Source organism: Misgurnus anguillicaudatus, chromosome 18, assembly GCF_027580225.2.
Source record: "Misgurnus anguillicaudatus chromosome 18, ASM2758022v2, whole genome shotgun sequence".
NCBI lineage: Eukaryota > Metazoa > Chordata > Actinopteri > Cypriniformes > Cobitidae > Misgurnus > Misgurnus anguillicaudatus.
This window is the reverse complement of record NC_073354.2, coordinates 30,286,834-30,303,864: the sequence shown is the minus strand read 5'-3', so window position 1 is coordinate 30,303,864 and position 17,031 is coordinate 30,286,834. Positions and strand designations below refer to the sequence as shown.

At 32.9% G+C, this 17,031-nt stretch overlaps 3 protein-coding genes across 5 annotated transcripts in view; all 3 read left to right on the top strand.

Moving 5' to 3' along the window:
* The window catches only part of pex7 (peroxisomal biogenesis factor 7), a 29,480-nt gene extending 23,838 nt beyond the window's left edge, over positions 1 to 5,642 (top strand). For both annotated transcript variants that reach the window (XM_055185576.2, XM_055185575.2), the window contains one exon: positions 5,457 to 5,642. In XM_055185576.2, coding sequence (XP_055041551.2) covers positions 5,457 to 5,487 — 31 coding nt within the window. In that variant the 3' untranslated portion in view covers positions 5,488 to 5,642. The remainder of the gene's footprint in view (positions 1 to 5,456) is intronic.
* A 756-nt stretch (positions 5,643 to 6,398) lies between these two features.
* slc35d3 (solute carrier family 35 member D3) lies at positions 6,399 to 9,543 on the top strand. Its single transcript, XM_055185566.2, has 2 exons — positions 6,399 to 6,930; positions 7,874 to 9,543. Exons 1-2 carry the CDS (start codon positions 6,495 to 6,497, stop codon positions 8,695 to 8,697), a joined length of 1,260 nt encoding a protein of 419 aa, XP_055041541.2. The 5' UTR covers positions 6,399 to 6,494; the 3' UTR covers positions 8,698 to 9,543.
* A 2,412-nt stretch (positions 9,544 to 11,955) lies between these two features.
* pbk (PDZ binding kinase) lies at positions 11,956 to 15,643 on the top strand. 2 transcript variants are annotated; one of them, XM_073856291.1, is made up of 7 exons: positions 11,956 to 12,179; positions 12,375 to 12,468; positions 12,550 to 12,689; positions 14,215 to 14,384; positions 14,490 to 14,619; positions 14,695 to 14,874; positions 15,227 to 15,643. In XM_073856291.1, the coding sequence occupies exons 1-7, from the start codon at positions 12,110 to 12,112 to the stop codon at positions 15,457 to 15,459; spliced, it is 1,017 nt and encodes a 338-aa protein (XP_073712392.1). In that variant the 5' UTR covers positions 11,956 to 12,109; the 3' UTR covers positions 15,460 to 15,643. The 2 variants fall into 2 exon arrangements, with proteins under 2 accessions (XP_073712392.1, XP_073712391.1); XM_073856290.1 differs by having other exon boundaries at positions 15,224 to 15,643.
* The last annotated feature ends 1,388 nt before the right edge of the window (positions 15,644 to 17,031 follow it).

Below are 17,031 nucleotides of genomic sequence, written 5' to 3'. Positions count from 1 at the left end.
AACAAAGCGAAGCCGGCAAAATGCCGTAATTATACTTCTTGAGAAGTAGCCAAGCTCCGACCGCTTCTCCACCTACAGCAGGTGATGCATTATACCTTCAAACTTTTTGACGTGGAGCTTGAATGCCTCATCTTAAAAAAAAGGGACCTGCAGTCTCATCTCATAATAGTTATTGTTTCTTTGATGAATAACAAAATTACATTCTTGCATTCTGCCTGGAGTTAATCTGAACAGTGTGTTATCAGCATCAGCTGACTGTCCCCGGTCGCTTCTCAAATCTTTCTGCACCCCTGTATGCCGTCTGGAGCTTAGTTTCTGTTGTGCATTTTGCAGTTATGTAATTAATGGAGGACTTGTTCCCCTCAATGGCCTCTGGAGTGCTCTGGATTAATGAGATATAGAGAAACAGACTGCTATAAAACTGAGCAGAGCCTCAGGTGGGGATTTTAGAGGGGTAACTGTGCCTTTCGAAATTTGATTAATAAGAATAGAGATGTTGTATATGTTTAAATGTCATATATTGAGGATGTGCATTTGTAAATATGACCTTTTTAAATGGTTCAAGAAAAATCGTATCGCCCGATATTCAGAATTTTGGTATCAAAATCAGATTGGTGGTATCGGTGCATCCCTATGCCTTGGTATTACATTGCCGTTTCTAACAAGGAGAATATAACAAAGCTTCTGTGTTCTCCGTCTTGCCAATTTTTATAACTGCTGTTGTGTCCTTTACATGAGCAAATAAAGTCTTTGAAGCAGAATCAAACGAAATCAATTTGTTCGCTCAGGTACTGAGTTTTGCTTGCTCATTGGAAGATAAACATCATTATTGTGCATTTCAAAAAAGCAACATATGCATAAAAGTCAGTCTCTGTTTTCTAATATCAAGAATGTGATCTCAGCATTGCTGGAGCAACTGAGCCGAGTGAATCCACTGGGGGTTTCATGTCTTTTTTTTAACCCTATGACTTTGTTTTGGGTTGGGGCTGCTCACTGCTCTTTAATAAGCAATGTGAATTTTAAAATGCAGTTTTCCTCCTAATTACAATGGCTACCGTTTTGTTTCTTTCTTTCTTTATTATGGTTCCTCCAGTCTTTCCACGCTGTGTTACACCCTTAAAAATAAAAGTTCTTTTTTTACAATTTTTTGGTTCTCCAAAGTACCATTGCATTAAATGTTTTTAAAAGAACCATTTGCGCCGTATAAGTGAACGGGAAGGACTGGCGTATCATATGCAAGCAAAACTGAAATTGGGCGTATTTATTGCACGACTTTTCAAAACTGGAATTGAGAGTATTTATTGCACAATTTTTTTTCTTCAAAACTGGATTTGGCCGGATTTATTGCACAATTTTTTTTCAAAACTGGAATTGGGCGGATTTATTGCACAATTTTTTTTTCGAAACTGGAATTGGGCAGATTTATTGCACAATTTTTCAAAACTAAAATTGGGTGCATTTATTGCACGACTTTTCAAAACTGGAATTGGGCGTGTTTATTGCACTATTTTTTTCATAACTGGAATTGGGCGTATTTATTGCAAGATTTTTTCTTTCTTTCAAAACTGGAATTGGGCGGATTTGTTGCACAATTTTTTTTCTTTCAAAACTGGAATTGGGCGGATTTATTGCACATTTTTTTTCAAAACTGGAATTGGCCGTATTTATTGCACGATTTTTTTTTTTACTTGAATTGGGCGTGTTTATTGCACAATTTTTTTCATAACTGGAATTGGGCGTATTTATTGCCCGATTTTTTGTTTCTTTCAAAACTGTAATTGTGCGGATTTATTGCACAATTGTTTTTTTTAAACTGGAATTGGCCGGATTTATTGCACTTTTTTTTCAAAACTGGAATTGGGCAGATTTATTGCACGACTTTGCAAAACTGGAATTGGGCGTATTTATTGCACAATTTTTTTTTTTAAACTGGAATTGGCCGTATTTATTGCACTTTTTTTCAAAACTGGAATTGGGCGTATTTATTGCATGATTTTTTTTACCTGAATTGGGCATGTTTATTGCACAATTTTTTTCATAACTGGAATTGGGCATATTTATTGCACAATTTTTTTTTCTTTCAAAACTGGAATTTGGCGGATTTATTGCACAATTTTTTTTTCTTTCAAAACTGGAATTGGGCGGATTTATTACACTATTTTTTTTAAAAAAACTGGAATTGGCCGTATTTATTGCACAATTTTTTTTAACTCGAATTGGGCGTGTTTATTGCACAATTTTTTTCATAACTGGAATTGGGCGTATTTATTGCACAATTTTTTTTCTTTCAAAACTGGAATTGGGCGTATTTATTTATTGCATGATTTTTTTGTTTTATTGTTTTTTTTCAAAACTGGAATTGGGCAGATTTATTGCACTTTTTTTACTGGAATTGGGTGTATTTATTGCACTTTTTCAAAACTGGAATTGGCCGTATTTATTGCACTTTTTTTTCAAAACTGGAATTTGGCGGATTTATTGCACAATTTTTTTTTCTTTCAAAACTGGAATTGGGCGGATTTATTACACTATTTTTTTTTAAAAAACTGGAATTGGGCGTATTTATTGCACAATTTTTTTTTAACTCGAATTGGGCGTGTTTATTGCACAATTTTTTTCATAACTGGAATTGGGCGTATTTATTGCACAATTTTTTTTCTTTCAAAACTGGAATTGGGCGTATTTATTTATTGCATGATTTTTTTGTTTTATTGTTTTTTTTTTCAAAACTGGAATTGGGCAGATTTATTGCACTTTTTTTTACTGGAATTGGGTGTATTTATTGCACTTTTTTTTCAAAATTGGAATTAGGTGTATTTATTGCATGATTTTTTTTCAAGACTGGAATTGGGCGGATTTATTGCACGATTTTTTTTTCAAAACTAGAATTGGCCATATTTATTGCACGACTTTGCAAAACTGGAATTGGGCGTATTTATTGCAAAAAAAAAATTCAAAACTGGAATTGGGCATATTTATTGCACATTTTTTTTCAAAACTGGAATTGGCCGTATTTATTGCACTTTTTTTAAAAACTGGAATTAGGCGTATTTATTGCATGACTTTTTTTACCTGAATTGGGCGTGTTTATTGCACAATTTTTTTCAAAACTGGAATTTGGCGGATTTATTGCACGATTTTTTTTCTTTCAAAACTGGAATTAGGCGGATTTATTACAGATTTTTTTTCATAACTGGAATTTGGCGGATTTATTGCACAATTTTTTTTCAAAACTGGAATTGGGCGTATTTATTTATTGCATGATTTTTTTATTTTATAGTTTTTTTTCAAAACTGGAATTGGGCAGATTTATTGCACTTTTTTTAACTGGAATTGGTGTATTTATTGCACTTTTTTTCAAAATTGGAATTAGGTGTATTTATTGCATGATTTTTTTTTCAAAACTGGAATTGGGCGGATTTATTGCACAATTTTTTTTTCAAAACTAGAATTGGCCATATTTATTGCACGACTTTGCAAAACTGGAATTGGGCGTATTTATTGCACAATTTTTTTTTTTAAACTGGAATTGGCCGTATTTATTGCACTTTTTTTCAAAACTGGAATTGGGCGTATTTATTGCATGATTTTTTTTACCTGAATTGGGCATGTTTATTGCACAATTTTTTTCATAACTGGAATTGGGCATATTTATTGCACAATTTTTTTTTCTTTCAAAACTGGAATTTGGCGGATTTATTGCACAATTTTTTTTTCTTTCAAAACTGGAATTGGGCGGATTTATTACACTATTTTTTTTAAAAAAACTGGAATTGGCCGTATTTATTGCACAATTTTTTTTAACTCGAATTGGGCGTGTTTATTGCACAATTTTTTTCATAACTGGAATTGGGCGTATTTATTGCACAATTTTTTTTCTTTCAAAACTGGAATTGGGCGTATTTATTTATTGCATGATTTTTTTGTTTTATTGTTTTTTTTCAAAACTGGAATTGGGCAGATTTATTGCACTTTTTTTACTGGAATTGGGTGTATTTATTGCACTTTTTCAAAACTGGAATTGGCCGTATTTATTGCACTTTTTTTTCAAAACTGGAATTTGGCGGATTTATTGCACAATTTTTTTTTCTTTCAAAACTGGAATTGGGCGGATTTATTACACTATTTTTTTTTAAAAAACTGGAATTGGGCGTATTTATTGCACAATTTTTTTTTAACTCGAATTGGGCGTGTTTATTGCACAATTTTTTTCATAACTGGAATTGGGCGTATTTATTGCACAATTTTTTTTCTTTCAAAACTGGAATTGGGCGTATTTATTTATTGCATGATTTTTTTGTTTTATTGTTTTTTTTTTCAAAACTGGAATTGGGCAGATTTATTGCACTTTTTTTTACTGGAATTGGGTGTATTTATTGCACTTTTTCAAAATTGGAATTAGGCGTATTTATTGCATGATTTTTTTTTCAAAACTGGAACTGGGCAGATTTATTGCACAATTTGTTTTCAAAACTAGAATTGGCCATATTTATTGCACAACTTTGCAAAACTGGAATTTGGCGTATTTATTGCACGATTTTTCAACACCGGATTTTGGCTTATTTATTGCACAACTTTCACACTGGTTGCCTAGTCTGTAGCACCTTTGTCCACTAGAAACTGTATTTCTCTGTAACAGAAACATATTTAGCCCTACAAAAAACCTTAGGATAGCTGATGTATAGTAATCAATAGTATAGCTTGATCAATAAATGACAACACCATTTATCTTTTGACAGTGTCAAATAGGTGTGTAGCTTTTTATTTGATTTACATTGATGTCTTACAGTGAATTACAAGATTCATGTAAGAGAATACATATCATCCATTTAGTTATTGTTAAATACTATAGATTTATCTAGATGAGTATCATTTCCCTTAATACTTCTGTGATTGAGCGGATACATTTTCTCATCACCTTTCATTGTCCACGCTATCTGATGCGTTCATCTGATGTGTCTAATGTCATTTTTGCTGATTGAATTCAATACATTATTTTTAAACTGATAAATGTTATATACAGATACAGATTTTTTATAAAATGAATAGCAGTAACCAAGTATACTTTATCATTACATCATCAAACCAACAGCTCTTAAAGGGATAAAATAAATTCTGTCATCATTTACTCACCATCATGTTGTTTTAAGCTTGTATGAGTTTCTTTATTCCATCAATTATCCCATCTTTATTCTTTATCCCATTGACTTCCATAGTATTTGTTTTTCCAACTATGAAACTCAATAGGTCAACTGTGTGGTTACATCATTTATCAAAATATCTTCTTTTGTGTTCTACAGAATAAAGAAACTCATACAGGTTCAGAACAATATGAGGTTAAATAAATGATGACAACATTTTCATTTTGAGTGAACTTTCCCTTTAAACATGCCTGACAATATTAGTTAATATTAATATGGATTAAAGTTTTAATTTTTACTGTATTCCTTTTACAGGTTGTGGACTGTTCTTGGGATGAGACCGTAAAACTCTTCACCCCTTCATGCCTGACCTCTTTATAGAGCATGGTGTGCTACTGGAGAAAGATAATGGTATAAGATACGGCATTGTTTCAGTCACAGGTGCCAAGAATTCACAGCATCCCGCTAATGACTCTATTAAAGCAAAACCCGAGAGACTCATATTGTACTACATATGATGGTGTTAAACTGCTGTAAGGGTTGAATGTTAAGAGGATGTTTTACAAATGTGAGATCAAACTAGAAAGTGAGTTTTCTAAAACGTGTGTGCCTTATTGTATGCATTGTAAATGCATATTTATTTTCCCTTCTGTTTTTTTGTCATTATCTGTAAGTCTTAATTGAGGTCAAATCTTTAAAATGACTTCAAAATGAATAATTGAATTCATGCCACTGTATGATTATAAATATATATAGTGTACTATTACCATTAGACATTTTTATACAAATAAATGCTTGGCTGTTTCAACCCATAGTTGGTTAAAATATGGACATTTTCAGGTTTATTTAAACCAATTGTTGAGTTTGTCTATATTAGACCTAAACATGGGTGAACCGAGTGGTCTAAACTTCAGAGTAAACATACAAATCAGTCGAATATGGCTGAATGGTTAACTGGATGACCTTGAATGACCAACAGTAAATAAGTTTTGAAGCTAAAACTGGCTTAAGATAATGCAGCCACGTTCCGGGTGAAGTTACAATAAAGGTTTCCTTTCATTTAAGCACAGCTTGCTTTGCAGTCTGTTTCTGACTACCTAAGAGAAGTAAAATGTGTTAAGCACGACAAATAAATGGATTGGCTGCAGTGGACACAGACGCGCACAGTGAGAGCCCTGTTGAGTGTCGCATTTATTCAGTAACCCAGTGCTCGTGTGAATTACGCACGAGAGCGCAGCAGTGGACGCAGAGGTGATCAAAAACTTAATTTTTCCATCAATTTGTGCTGGAGAGCATCCGTGTAACATTTTTTATCCGGTCATCTGATTTTTAAAAGAAAATATTAAAGGAGACATGGAAGTTTGCAAAGGACGTTTGTTGGGCATCTCGGTGGCCGTGGCGCATGGATTTTTTTCGGGATCGCTAAATATTCTATTGAAATTTCTGATCACGACCTATAGCTTCACATATCTCACTTTAATTCAGTTTCTCACCAGCAGCACTGCGGCTATCACGTTGGAGGTGCTGAGGAGACTGGGCAAGATAGATATACCACCTTTCAGCTTCCACTTAGTGAAAGTTTTTGCGAGTGTTTGTATTTTGGCAACGCTGCAGTCCACTTTAACCCTCTGGTCACTCAGAGGATTGAGTTTACCTATGTATGTGGTATTTAAACGATGTTTACCTTTGGTAACGTTGGGAATTGGAGTGTGTGTCCTGAAGAATGGCATCCCATCACCTGGGGTTATAACAGCAGTTATCATCACAACTGGAGGAGCAGCATTAGCTGGTGAGATATTTATAGAAAATAAATAGATTAAATAGTAATATAAACACATATACACATATATTGATGGGTTAATGGAATAATAAAATGTTTGTGTGTGACTGTTCTGTATATTTTGATTATTATGTTAGCAATTAATTTTAATCATTTATTACTAAAATTGTCAAGTTCTTCTAAACTTAAATGGGATGACGTTGATCTTATCATTTGGGGCACATTTTTATAATTTAAGAACAACAACAAATGGTTAGAAAGTGTCTCACTTCGTCACTTTTATATTCCACCTTTATTTTATAGAAGCATAGACTTAAAAAAAACATATAAAAGCTGTCACTGGGGCAGTACCCTTTAAAAAGTTCCTAACATGTACCATTTAGGTACAGATCGTTTGAACGTGAGCATGTCACGTTTTCTGTTTGTGTCACTGTCACGTATTGGTTACTCAACTTTTTTGTCCTAATTTCTTACCATTGTCGCTTCGGTTTAGGGTTAGATTTACATAAAATGACATCCTTACCTAAACAAACTCTAACCCCAACGTCAGGCGACAATTGGTTAAAGTTTAGAAAATATAAAAGAATAAGTCTTTTTTTTTTTATAAACCAATACTTAAAGTGACAAATACTTAAAGTGACATATAACGCAAGCACCAAATCTAACCCTAAACCGAAGCGAAAATGGTTTGAAAATAGGACAAAAAAAGTTGAGTAACCAATACGTAACAGAAAAACGTGACATGCTCACGTTCAAACGCGGCAAAACGTGACATTTTCGCGTTGGTCCGTGCGTGAAGTGGTCACGTATTTGCGTGACATAGGGTTGATACATTTGGTACCAATTGGTAGTAATTTGCACCCTTTAGTTACAAATGTGTACTTTTTAACATTTCTCATGCATGTCTTATAATAATACATTTGGCACAGTCTAACTATTTGTTTTCCCATAGGAGCTGGAGATTTAACAGGTGACCCATTCGGCTACGTGACGGGCGTTTTAGCTGTAATTGTTCATGCCTCCTATTTGGTCCTCATCCAAAAAGCAAGTGGAGATAGTGACTATGGTCCTCTCACCGCCCAGTATACCATTGCAGTGGTGGCCTCACCTGTCCTGTTCATCTGCTCCCTTGTAAGCATGGACGCCATTGATATGTGGACGTATGAAGGTTGGAAGAATCCACACATTACGGGCATCTTCTGTTCTTGCATTCTCATTGGTTGTGCCATGAACTTCACAACACTGCACTGTACATACATCAACTCTGCTGTGACCACCAGCTTTGTAGGGGTGGTGAAGAGCATAGCCACAATCACGGTGGGCATGCTGGCCTTTAGCGATGTCACGCCGACTAACCTGTTTGTGGCAGGTGTGGTGGTTAACACGGTTGGCTCCATCACGTACTGTGTGGTGAAATATTATGAGACTCAAAAGAAGCTAGCTTACAAAGATATGGACGAGTCCACCAAGGATGAAGAAGTGGCGGGAGAACCGTATGTGGAACCAACCAAGCCTGACGGAGATATGGAAACTGTTCCCAACAATCTGGAGAATATTCCCAACGGCAGCTTAATGGCACCGGGTGACCAGGGTCCTATTCGTGAGAATAAAGTCGCAGAGTCCATAGAGTTAGAAAGACCAGCGGTGCCATCAGACAGCGAGCCTACGAGACAATCTTTTAGTGATGGTTACGTAGGTGTCTGGAGATCTGTTCGTACCTTGAAGTTCTTAAAAAAAGACACTTTACTTGACAATATGGAAGTTCAGAGTCCTTGATGATTGTTTTTTTTTTGCTTGTCAGCAGTGCATGTTAAGTATAAGTATTGTTAAAATGGATGACGTGAACAATGATTGCCTTTTCTCTCCTAAACGTGGTTTTATGAAAAACATTTATTTTTTTAAAAAGGTCTGTTTGTACATTTGAGGGATTATAACTTTGAATGATATGCATACTGTATAACACTAAATATGAATTTGTGAAATCCCCAGAAAAAATATATGGTTATTTATTTACTTATATTATAAAGGATTGTTTGATTTAATTAATCTTGCTCACCCAATGTAAAAAAAGTCAATTGAAAATAATTTAGTTTGGAAAAATGCAATAACAAGGCAACCTTATATGAATTTAATTGTTTTTGTTTCAATGCACGCAATTTATGTGCCTGTATATTTTGTGTTTTGTCTAAGAATGCAGTTCTTGAAATGAAAGCATTAAATTTTCCCATTTCCATGTGGTATGCAACATTAATTTCAACTTTATACCAAATTTATGATCTTTATATTATCTTTAACTACGTGAATGAGGCAAGCTACCCACAGTTTGAGTTAGAGTATAAGTTAGCTGTCACCTACCAAATTATTAATAATGCACTTAAATGCGTTCTTTCTTTCAGCAAAAACATCAATTGTAGAGAAACAAACAGAAAACTAAAACAAAAAATGGCATAGACATAGTATGAAATATATTTTACAAGTGTACATTGCAGGATAAACGGTCCAGAATGGTCCCTATTTGTCACTGAGACAGTGGAACCATTTCAAAAAGTACCTAAAGAGTTCATATTAGTACATCAAAGATACATATTGGTAAGGCTACTGCCCTTGTGACAGCTTGGACCTGAGTGTAAAGGTCTTTTTTGGTCTTTAAATATATAAAATTATTGAAAATTTCTTTTAAAAAATTTATTTTTTATTTTTTTATTTTTTTGATAGAACGATATAATTTGTGCATGAGGCTGTTTTTTGTAAAAAAAAAAATCACAGGGAAAAACGTATACTGGATCTAATTATTAAATGCAGCATTTAAACACGATAATATTCAATATTAGCTCAGGTTACCTCAAATTTGTTACATGCAATTAAAAAAAAAAGATATTTGTGTTTTAACCTCGTTCTGGTTTGTATGAGAGAGTCCTATTGGCAATTATCATTACACTGCTACTGTGGGGAAAAGCATTTGCTAAATGGATGTAAATGTGAAAAGGGTTTGAATGAATAAAACCTTAGTACTTGCACTTAAACCACAATCTAAATTGTTTAATATGCAATTCATTTCGTTTGAAACTCTAAATGGTTTTATTCTTTTATAAATCCTCTTTGCCTGACAAAGTCAAAGCAGTCCTCGTCAATGCAAGGTGAATAAAAGGTGCACTTATGATTTATTTATTTATTGTGATAATAGACCCGCAGCAAAACCACAGCATGGAGCATTATCTTTTCTATTTCGCTCAAGGCATTGTATAATTTGCCAGATAATATAACACAAGCCCTTAGAGCCAAACATATAAAAACTTAATGTCATGCTACAAGCCATGTGTGGTAAAGATGTTCTGCTTTGTGATGTTGTACTGTCACATGATCCTTGATGGAGCGTTTGTTTGCTTTTGGTTTTGCCTTGTGTTCCCATTCTTAACCATATATAACCAGTGGAGGTTTCATTTAACATCCCATGATCCAATATGAGACAGTCAAACAGATATATACAGAACAGATTGTTCCTGAGGTTAGCTTATTTGCTTTACAAATATGCAATATTGGGAGAAGATAAAATACATAGCTCATGTGTTTTACCTATATTTTGTCTTGCCACAAGAAAGCTGTTTTAATGCACTGTAGTGTTTTTGGGTCACTGGGCACAATTCTCTGATCCACCTTTATGAGAATATTTAAATCTAGGATGGAAGTGATTTGCAAATCTGAGCTTAATAGGATTTCCTTTCTAATCAAAACATTTCTTTGAATGATCCTCCTTTTCTTTTTTATTGCCATCAAAAACAGATATAACGATCTTCCTTTTCTGTCCATCTGGGTAAAAACTTGAAAAAAGTGAAAAAAGTATGTTTGTTTATATATATATATATATATATATATATATATATATATATATATATATATATATATATATATATATATATATATATATATATATATATATATACATCTGGGTAACTTGAAAAAAGTGAAAAAAGTATGTTTGTTTATATATATATATATATATATATATATATATATATATATATATATATATATATATATATATATATATATATATATATATATAATAACATGGCGCCATCTGGTGGACATAACACTCATTTGATTCACCCTTGCCCCAGAACAGCGTAATTCGAATTTCATATCACAAATCTTTTCTTAACATATATATATATAAAGTTGTTTAAAAAATGTAATGTTTTAAAATTGCAATACGAATCTTTAAAAGTAAAACTATTGTTACGCGTAAATGCTTTATAATTCAAACTCAAAGCAACATTTTCGAGTCGTATAATCTTACTTTATGAACATTAAAAAGAAACCCAGACCAGACCAAGCTAGTGAGAAACTTTGACGAATCTTTTGTTTCGAATCAGTGGTTCGGAGCGTGACCAAGTCACGTGGTTTAAGCGACGAGGCTTCATTACGTCATTGTCCGAGGGTTCACCACTAGGGGGAGTTAAACACAAATGACCAGTGTCTAATATCATGGTTGGGTGACTTCGGGTCAGTTTTATCATGCAAGTTCATAAAACATTCATATTTCTGACTGATAACGCTACCATTTGCCTACTTTTGTTTATAGACAGATTTAAAAGTGTAGCTAGAGTAATAATGATCTGTTTGCCCTAAATAAAACACTGAATACACTTTTACTTTAATTAAGTTAAATAATTCATTTTTCTTAAAAACATATTTTTAGAAAAATCTTTGCAATTACTTTGTAAAAAGTGTCAAATGTTTGGACTGAGATTTTGTTGCTTTTACAACGTTTTCACCAGCAGGTGGCGCCATATTTCGGTGTTTCGAGCGCTTCGAAACAGTGAATCATTTTTCAAACCAATTGGTTCAATTGATTCGAAACTTTGAAAAGATTCGTTTATTACATCACTAAGGTAAATGGACTGCATTGCCATCCAAAGCCCTTAAGCCAAGTTAAAGCCCTTTACAACTGTTTGATGCTTATTATGTCCGTATAACTGCACGAACCCGATCTAACGTTTGACTAGACCAGCAAGATGCTCTGAAATACGCGTGCACTTTATGTCCTTCTGAAGACACTGTAGTTTGCATACGTAATACGTATGACGTCAACGAAGCTGTTGAATTTGAAAGACGGGCGCGTTTTTCAACAACTGTCCACTCTTTGAAGTTTATCTTTGGTGTAATTTAAATTTACCTTTTGGGGGAAATGGAGACCAGTAAAGAATCGCCATGTGCCTATAAAACCCCCCGTAAGCCTTCAAAAGTGAAAAGTCCAGGTAAAATTATCTTTAAACGTTTCTTCTATCTAACGTTAACTTCCTATTTAACGTTACTTGTGTCTAACGTTAATATTCGTCTAGTTTTCTTTGTATCAGTTAACTTACCCTCTCATTGAGATCGAAAATGTATTAAATCGTTGAGGTTATTCAATATGATAATAATGGATTGAATGTATATTAATGTATTATCAGTCAATTCATGTGGAACCCCGGTCACCATACCTGCCTCTCCTTTCATGAAGAAGCTTGGCTGTGGAACTGGAGTCAACGTATATCTCATGAACAGGTCGGTACTTTTCATTCACACATGCTATTCTATGTTTGTGGACACTGGAAACCTATAAACCTATATGAATATTTACATCAGGATGGGAAAGCACATTCATTCACCATGGGCTATTAAGAAGATCAACAGCAAGTGTGCTATGAGTCAGATGAGTGTCTATTCGAAGCGTCTGACTGTGGAGGCAAAGATCCTAAAAGACCTGCACCATCCTAATATTGTTGGTAAATATACTTTTGCTTTGTCAGTGGGTTACATTTGAATTTAAATTCTATTTGCAACCTATATATGTTCTATAAAGACCATACATAAATACATACATACATACATATATGGGTTAGTGACAAAAACGGTTTGGCAAGATGATAATTTTTTTTAAACTTGTTTCATAGGCATGCATCAGGTATATTTCAATGCACATAGTGTATTTATGTTGATTTTATGCAGTAAAAAATTACATTTGCAGTGCACTATTTTTATGAAAGTTAAGACTGAAAGGCCCGGGAATGGAAATGTCAAATGGTGTAACCGCCAATTGCGCCAAAGTACAAAAACAATCTGTCAAGAGGAGAAATTCAAAAATCTTTCTAAAAAACTTGTTTTAAAAGCACACATCAGGTATATTTCAATGCACAGTGTATTTATGTTAATTTTATGCAATAAAAAAATGACATTTGCACAATTTATGAAAGTTAAGACTGAATGGACCTTAAAATGTCAAATGGTGTAACCGCCAATTGCGCCAAAGAATGAGAAATATTAAATATTTTATCCACCTTGATTGCATGTAAGCGTAATCATGAAAAAATAATCATTTTATCAGTTATTTCTAAATGTAAATTTTAACGCGTTTTTGTAATATTTGTCCTGACATATGCTGAAAACGGCTCTGTTTTCTAAATAATCTTTATTATATCTTTATTATATGATGATTATATAAAAAAAATGAAATTATCCCCCAAATATTCTTTCAAAATTAAATAAAACCAGAAATTTTAAGTCCTCAAAAAAGAGAATGTATGCAAGTAATCGTGAAATTTATTTTGAAATTTTAACCCTTTTTACATTCAATTGAACCATATGGACACAAAATAATAAACATCACGTCATTCACCCATATATATTAGGGCTGGGCATAGATTAATCTCATACAAAATAAAAGTAATTTTTTGCATAACATATGAGTTTGTGCTGTGTGTGATTATTATGTATATATGAATAAACACACATTCATGTATGTATTTAAGAAACATTTACATGTGTATATATATTTGTTTATATTTTTATATATTCTAAATTATATATAAATAAAAAAAACGATATTTAAATAAAACATTTCATATATATATACATACATATATACATACGTACATATATACATACATACACACACACACATATAATATTAATCATCATGTTGTTCCTAAACATGTAATGTTTTTTTCTGTTGAGTTTAAAAGCAGACTTTTCGATAAATGATGGTATGCACACAGTTGAGGCCACCCATTGACTTCCATAGTAGGAAAAATCCAATGGGCATCGTCAACTGTGTGCTTACCATCATGTATCAAAATATCTTCTTCTGCGTTCAACGGAGTAAAGAAACACAGGTTTATAAAAACATGAGAACTAGTAAAAGATGACATAAGTTTCATTTTTGTCTGAACTTATCCCTTCAACAGGTCTGTAAATAAGTAAATATTTCAATTTGATTCAGACATTATTTTTATTGTGTTTATCTAAACGCAGGTTTCAGAGCCTTTACCACAGCAAAAGATGGCTCTAAGTGTTTAGCAATGGAGTATGGTGGAGAGAAGTCTTTGAATGACCTCATTGAGAAAAGAAGAGAGGAAGGACTACAAGCTTTTCCTGTGGCCACCATTGAAAAAGTGGCTCTTCATGTTGCACGTGGGTTACAGGTATGAATCCACCTTTTTTTTTTTAATGATAGTTTATTTGTTTTGGCTATTTCATATGATGCCTTTTGGTCATTCAGTCTAATCTGTGTTGTTATTTTCCTTCAGTACCTGCACAACGAGAAGAAGCTTTTGCATGGAGATATGAAGTCATGCAATGTTGTAATAAAGGGAGACTTTGAGAGCATCAAAATATGTGATGTTGGCGTATCTCTGCCACTGGATGAAAACATGCAGGGTGTGTAAATATATCACCAATATGTTTATGCCTGATTTATGATCATATGTTTAATCTAAAATCTTCTGTTCTCAGTGAGTGATCCAAAAGCGCACTACATTGGAACCGAGCCGTGGAAGCCTAAAGAAGCTCTGGAGGATGGAATCATCACAGATAAAGCTGATATATTTGCATATGGACTCACATTGTGGGAGATGATGACTCTTTCTGTTCCTCACCTGGAGTTGCTGGATACTGAGGATGATGATGATGATGGTAAAACTTTTTTGATCTGTTTCTAGATTTTGCAACATCCATTTTGAAGTTACTGAATAGGAAATTTGTATGTGCAAATTAATGTGCGTGTTATGTCAAAATGTATATGTAACACATCCATAGCATTATATGTTTTTCCATTTTTGTCCTTTAGGAAAATGCAAATGGGTCATTTTTTATGTGTCCGTATGGTTCAATTAAATGAAAAAGGGTTAAAATCTCTAAATAAATTTGCAGATTACTTGCATACATTCTCTTTTTTTGAGGACCAAGTCTAAAATTTCTGGGGGTTTTTTTTGTTGACCCAAATGCAGTTATTTTAAGTGCTGTGTGACTGTTCATGTCTTAGATGACTCCTTTGAAGAGGATGACTTTGATGAAGATGCATATTATGAGAGGCTTGGAACTCGACCGCCTTTGGATTCAGCCACTCTGGGAGGAGGTTACCAGAAGATGGTGGAGCTCTTCTGTCTCTGTACCGAAGAAGACCCTCACAAAAGACCCTCTGCCGCTCACATTGTTCAGGCACTGGAGTCCAACACCTTTTTGGCTGACAAAAGCAGTGAGGTTATTGTAATTGATTAATCGTTTACCTATCAAGGTCTTTTTCCATCTTAAATATATTGTTTGTTTGTTTTTTGTCACATTGTAAATACTTGCCTGTTTAGTCATGTTACATATGTTTTTGTGTACTCTGACATTTAACTATTGACATATAGATACTGTAGTGACTGCAAGTGCAATTTCAATAAAATAGTCTGTACTTGAACTTGAGTCTTTTTGTGTAAAATCAGCACACTGGTGGATGCACTGCAAAAAAAAGATTTTCAAGAAAAAAATGTCTTAGTATTTTTGTCTTGTTTTCAGTAAAAATATCTAAAAATTCTTAAATTAAGATGCTTTTTCTTGATGAGCAAAACGACCCGAGAAAATAAGTCTAGTTTTTAGACCAAACAGATCAAATTTAAGTGATTTTGTGTATAAAACAAGCAAAAAAATCTGCCAATGGGGTAAGCAAAAAATTATTGAACATTTTTCTTAAACACTAAATTTAAGAAAAATTTGCTTACCCCATTGGCAGATTTTTTGCATGTTTTATGCCAAAATTTTATAATTTTGGTCTAAAAATAAGACTTATTTTCTTGGGTCGTTTTGCTCATCGGGAAAAAGCATCTTAATTTGGGATTTTTTATATATATTTTTACTGAAAACAGGACAAAAATACTTAGAGTTTTTTTCTTGAAAATCATTTTTTGCAGTGTGTACTTGATTAAATGTTACATAAATGCAATGAATCATTTAAAAAAAATCTAAAATCTTCTATCACAATATTAGGAACTATTATGTTTTTTGCAATTATTTCACAAAATATTAACATTGAATCCACAACTGGTAAAAGAGTGATTAAACACATTTGTCTTAAGTTTAAATATGTGACTCTGTCTGTAAAATCCAAGATAAAGTCTCATAATCCACTGCAAAAAATGTCTTTCTTTCTTAATATTTTTGTCTTGTTTTCAGTAGAAATATCTAAAAATTCTTAAATTAAGATGCTTTTTCTTCATGAGCAAAATGACCTAAGAAAATAAGTCAAAAAATTTAAGTGAATTAAAACAAGCAAAAATATCTGCTAAAGGGGTGAGAAAAAAAATCTAAAAATAAATTTTCTTTTTTCTTAAACACTTAATTTAAGCAAAATTTTCTCACCCCATTGTTTTAAGCACACATTTACTTAAATTGTATATTTTTTTGTCTAAAAACTAGACCTGTTTTCTTTGGTCATTTTGCTCATCAAGAAAATACATCTTCATTTAAGAATTTTTAGATGATATTTCTACTGAAAACAAGAAAAAGAAACTAAATGAGAAAAAATGTTTTGCAGTGTCTGAAATCAGAAGCATCAAAGTTTGGTTTGCACTGCAAAAAATGACTTAGTATTTTTGTCTTGTTTTCAGTAAAAATATCTAAGAAATCTTAAATTAAGATGCTTTTTCTTGATGAGCAAAACGACCCAAAAAATAAGTCTAGTTTTTAGACCAAAAACATCAAATTTAAGTGATTTTTATGCATAAAACAAGTAAAAAATCTGCCAATGGGGTAGGCAAAAAATCTTGAAAATTTTTCTTAAATACATAATTCAAGAAAAATTCAACCAAA